Genomic DNA, 5609 nt, shown 5'->3' with positions numbered 1-5609 from the left:
ATGTTAATTAGCACACTTGTGTGATTAAATATCCCCAAGTTAGCCTAGAAAACATCAACCTGAAAGCGTCTTATCTGAAGCTTGCTATCAGTGTTTGTATAAAGTTTACAAGATAACCAGAAGGAAGACTATTTAGATACTGGTAATTCAATTTTAAAAAAATGAAATCAGCAAACATCGTATCCAAACAATCTAAGCTATTGTCCGTCTGGCTTCGGTACAATTTTATCATTAAGCATCTTTCATCTAAATAATTCAGTAAAGAATTATTAATGGTCCTTGATTCTCTACCAAATACCTCTTTGCTGTTTCGTACTATGGAATCCAGGAATCGTTGAGGATAATTCAGCCTGTGTGGTTTTGTTTTATCAGATGTGGCTCTGAGAAGAAAATGGTCAGGGAGGGAGGTGGGTCTTAGTCACGTCTAAATATGAACAGCTCTTTATACACGGAGAGCATGAACCCACACTTTCTAAGGGCGCAATGCACGGAACTCACCTGGAATCTTTGCCATTTCTAAGAACATTTTGTGACCCTTCTGGTGAGAAAGGCCATAAAACCCACCGAAAAGCACTGAGTTTCAACCCAGTCCGGAGAAGTCCCTCGGCTTGGATTATTTTTCCTGGTGCCACTCATCAGAAGGCAGGTTTACCAACACACCCACCCTGAATCCAAGCCAAGAGCAAGCAGCATTGTGGAATCTGGGCAGCCGGGTGGAAGGAACATGAGGGGACTGCTGGGCAGCAGCTGGAGGAAGTTTGGCCATGCTGGCAGGGGGACGTACGAGTGGCTAACCAGCGAACCCAGCCTGCCACTTCTGGAGACCCAACTGCAGGTCTGTATCTCTGGATTCAGCCATTTTTTCCCCCTGAAGTATGTTACTTAGCTCTTTAACCCAACAATGCCTGTATTTTAAAACTTAGTGGACACGCGGAGTATTAAACTGATAGAATATGAGTTCTGTGATTAGCAATCTGCAGGAAATACGTGAGAGCTGGGGGACGGGGTTGGCAACCATGAATGTATCGGAATATTTGTTCTATCAATTATAGATCAAAGAACACCTGAGCCTAGAAACCAGGAGCTTTTTATTAATGTGTTGTAGCTGTGTTCTTTGCTCAGCATGCAATGTCTAGATGCTATATACAAGACTAAGAGGTTTAGGCTGTTCTTCCCAGTTGTGTAGTGAGTGCCGTGCCTAACAGTTCACAGAAACCGAGCATCTTCAGGAAGGAGAGCAGGGGATTGAGGAAGTTTTCTCTTTCACTAAGAAATACAGCAGCTGCTTCGAGTTGTCTGGCAAACCACCAAGGAGTATCAATCTCGAGCAGCATTAAAGAAAAGAAATAGAAATCTAAGAACAAAGATGCTATATAATCAGAGGATAAATGATGGCAGGCTGACCACACAAGAAATGGAAATGAACTTATTTTCTCATTTTCTCGAAAACTGGAGAGATTGGTGTTTACAATCTCCTAAACCTGTATTCATAGAAAATACATACTAGTGAAAAAAAAGATAGATCCTTCCCATGCTATAGCTTGAACTCAGAATTTTCCTAAAATGCCCCTTGAGTAAGCACAGACATCAGAAAATTATTAGAAATTAACAGACAACTTTGAGCACAGGAAAGAATTTTAGAGGCTTTGTGCAGGAATAACTTTTCTATATGAAGGAATAATAACTTTTCTATATTAATAATAATTTCAGCCATTACAGCATGAATAATCAAATAAGGAAATTAAGAGTGCTATAATGCATTTGACCTATAGCTCTGAAGTTTTTCTTAACTGGAAAAATAAAGTACTTTGTCTCAAGAGGTTGCAGGACTCTGCATGCTAAATAACAGAGCAAAACAAGAACACTTCTAATACTATTTAGCATTTGCACAAAACTAACAAACAGTAATACTGGTTTCATTTAGGGCTGTATTATTTTTTCTTTCTCATTTTTTGCAACTAATAGTGATAACACTAAAGGTGTCATCATTGTAAGCAACAGCATCTATGACATGAAACCTTTTAAAGAGAGTGCTAAGTATCTTTGTATCCAGTGCATATTAAATTTATCGAGTATAATAGAGAATTTAAAATTTGATGACCATAGTAGACCAGAAAGAATTATCATCTGTTATTAATATAAAATAAATTTAAAAATACTTTGCAAAAAAATGATCTGTGTTTTTTAGGGTGATTATTATTTTAAAGAGGATGGTAGCTTTAACATATCAATGATTAAACTAGAAAGAGAAAACAAATTATAGTTAAATTTCTTCTTTACTCAAATTTGATTTGTTATGTCAATGGATTCTTTATTGTTTTATGACTTTTTATGCTTTTACAACGAAAAGGTCCATAAAATGTCTCAATAGATATTAAGTACATTATTCCGATATTAAACTAGATTACATGTGAGAAAACAAAAACTTCTCTAGTTTAAAATATCAATCAACCACAAAATATATTACTAATTTCTACTGAATATAATATATACATTAAATATGAATTTAGTAGTACTGTTTTATGCTCACCTTACTTTCTAGCCTTATTAACACAATTTCTAGGGTTTTTTCTGTTTTCTTTTTAATCTTAGGATTTATTTTTTTTTAAACAGTTTCTCTGTGTAGCCCTGGTTGTCCTGGAACTGACTTTGTAGACCAGGCTGGCCTTGAATTCACAGAGATCCTCCTGCCTCTGTGTCCCAAGCACTGGGATTAAAGGTGTATGCCGCCACCACCCAGCTGCCTTTAGTATTTTACTGTTAGAAAATTTGAGACCATTGAAACATGAAGATAAAGACTCACCATTCACTGAGATCTTTAAACACATTAATTCACTTTGTTCGTTTGGTAATCCTCAAAATCAGACACCATTATTTCCATTACCAAGAGGAGAGAACTCACATCCGGAGAGGGTACGTGCTCTCCATGGTCACAGAGGAGAGGGATTTCAAAAACGGTAACTGTCAAACCCAAAGACCACAGCTGCTCCGTTTCTTATGAAGGGTTTGGCTTTCTAGATTGCTTGAGGTAAAAGTTCCGAATTCATGTATTACCAACAATAAAAAAAAAATATGGCAGTGTAAGCACAGAACCAATATCTAACTCTGAGCCAGAAAAACACACATTGTAAAGCCTTTAGGGAATAAGGAAAGATTATCCACACAAAGCAAGATGAGTCAGTTGTCCTGCCAATTCCATCCAAATCAGACAGAAGTCCACAGTAGGAGTGAGAGGGGGAGCAACAACTCTCGAGGTAGCATCTATGCCCACTATTCCTATGCAGTGAACTTGCTGTTTCATTGCCTTATTTTGTTTTCCTTTTACTTTCATTCTTCCTATCTTTTTCTTCCTTTATCTATTCTTAAAATTTTGCTTATTTATTATGTATACAGTGTTCTGTCTGCATACCAGAAGAGGGCATCAGATCTAATTATAGATGGCTGTGAGCCTCTAAGTGGTTACTGGGAATTGAACTCAGAACCTCCGGAAGAGCAGTGAGTGCTCATAATCTCTGAGCCATCTCTTTAGCCTCTATTATTATTATTATCATCATCATCATCACCACCACCACATTCTTTTCACCTTTAAAATATTTCCTTTCCCATGGTCACAGATATTTGCATTTTTACATTGTGTTTTATTTATATAATACAGAAACTTTAAAATACACCCTTAGTAATTGATCTTAAATCTTACTGATCTTAAAACAGTATACATGTGATTACAACAGCATTTTTAGTCTGCATTCCAACTCTGCTATTGAAGCATCAATTCATGACATTATTTACCCCATCAGGAACCATTATTATTCTTGTGAGCCAACACTGTAAAATTAAAACCCTTTGGGTTGTATGAGAATTTTCATGTGACTTGCTAGTTTTCACTCATGTACCCCGGGCTGATCTCAAACTCGCTGTGCAGCTAAGGGCAGACTCATCGGACTCCTCCTTTCGCCCCTTCCCTCCCCAATGCTGGGATTACAGATTTGAGTCACCATATTGGATTATGTGTAAATTCTTTTTTTCTTAAAAATTTCAGAAACTTTCGGGTCACAGGTAGTCGTGTATACCTGTGATCCCGGCACCCAGGGGTCAGAGGCAAAGAGAAATCTCTACAAGTTCAAAGCCAACCACAGCAAGACTGTCTCAACATCTCCTACAAAAATAAAAATATATAGATCAATAAATTTTCCATTCTGTTTGTCATACCAATATTACATAAACGGGATTAATTATAACTCTAAGTGAAGCTATGAAACCCAAACTCATTAATTATTTACATGTGGTATGAACTTATAACCATGTGGGATTTTTGATCCAGAATTAATGATGAACGTTATGTAAGTCATCTGTGCCAATAAAACACTGTTGGCCTAATTTTAAACAAAGTAAGCATTTAAGTGATAAGGGTTCCCAGTGAAAATAATAAGTGGGACTTACCAAAATATTCTAACATTTTTAACTTCAATGTCAATGTGTGCTTGGATATTCTGAATACACACTTCGGCGTGTCTTTCACTTTATTTCACCTAGGGGTCCCTGGGTACACTCGCGAGACCCACCTTCCCTCCTCTTCTGTCTCATCTCATTGCTAACTGCAGGGCACCCAGCAGGTGAGCTCCGCCCAGGCGGATGTGGAGCCTTTCCTGTGCATCCTGCTTCCGGCCACCATCATGCTTTTCCTGGCCTTCCTGCTGCTCTTCCTGTACCGACGCTGCCAGGCCCGACAGGTCCAAGGCCAGGTGTTCAGCATCGACCTCCCAGAGCCCACTTCCGGAGAGGTGACCGACTTCTTGCCCAGTCTGCCTTGGGGCAGCGAGCAGAGTGTCCCCTACTCCCCACTGCCGGTCTCTGGGACTCTGCACGTGACCTGCCTGCCACCCTCCTACGAAGAAGCCATGGGGAACCCGCCTGGGAAAGAGGTCCTGGACACGCTGCCTCAGAATAAAGAAGAGTCACCCTGACCAGAGGAGCAAAAGTTAAATCTTCCAGAAACCCTCTGAAACATGCTGCCAATCTTTATTTACAGACGTGCAGGAGAAAAGGCCGTCCAGATCCAAGAAGCTGCGACTCGTTGCCGCCCTACCCTTAGGCTGCTTTCCGAGTATGAAACAGATAGACCTACATCCCAGTTCCTTAGGCAAGAGACCCCCAGGTTCTTAGACATAGCTGAACCCCCTACGTCAACAACACCCCTTAGAGAAGTGGAAAAGTTCGGTGTTGAGAGGTAAACGAAGAGCCGAATGACTAGGGGAATTCCTATACTAAGGATGGTTCTGAGCAGCCCAGGGAAAAAGGCCAGGCCAGCTAAAGGCCACTGCTTTTGCTGCCACATGAAATTTGTTCTCCTAAACCAGTTTTGCAGAGTCTCCTAGCTTTACTGCTGTGACCATTTCAAGAAAGAGTTCTAGAAGCAACAGAAGGCATCTCTAGAGCTTCGGAGTAAATTGTAAAAGAGTCATAGTCTGTGTTTCAATATAAATGGAAATATAGGTTTGCAAATATTTTAGTTAAAAAATAACCCTTTCTAGCATTATTTCCTTTCTATATAGCACTCATATCTGCCCTCTGGTTCAAGTTTCTGGAGCGGGAATGGAATTTGTCTGGGT

The 5609-nt window shown here is 39.5% G+C and overlaps 1 protein-coding gene across 1 annotated transcript; it reads left to right on the top strand.

Annotated features, from left to right (window-relative positions):
* Positions 1 to 724: 724 nt before the first annotated feature.
* Positions 725 to 4964, top strand: Smim28 (small integral membrane protein 28). Its single transcript, XM_050159466.1, has 2 exons — positions 725 to 835; positions 4602 to 4964. Exons 1-2 carry the CDS (start codon positions 725 to 727, stop codon positions 4962 to 4964), a joined length of 474 nt encoding a protein of 157 aa, XP_050015423.1.
* The last annotated feature ends 645 nt before the right edge of the window (positions 4965 to 5609 follow it).

Source organism: Alexandromys fortis, unplaced genomic scaffold, assembly GCF_014885135.2.
Source record: "Alexandromys fortis isolate MF-2015 unplaced genomic scaffold, M_Fortis_MF-2015_v1.1 scaffold_107, whole genome shotgun sequence".
NCBI classification, from domain to species: domain Eukaryota; kingdom Metazoa; phylum Chordata; class Mammalia; order Rodentia; family Cricetidae; genus Alexandromys; species Alexandromys fortis.
The sequence above is the reverse complement of the archived record's forward strand: the minus strand, read 5'-3'. Positions and strand labels throughout refer to the sequence as shown.

What these genes read in the sequence shown, in the direction of transcription:
- Smim28 (XM_050159466.1), top strand. Translation starts at nt 725, where the DNA reads ATGAGGGGACTGCTGGGCAGCAGCTGGAGGAAGTTTGGCCATGCTGGC. An exon ending in TTCTGGAGACCCAACTGCAG is followed by an intron (nt 836 to 4,601) that starts GTCTGTATCTCT and finishes TGCTAACTGCAG; the next exon opens with GGCACCCAGCAGGTGAGCTC.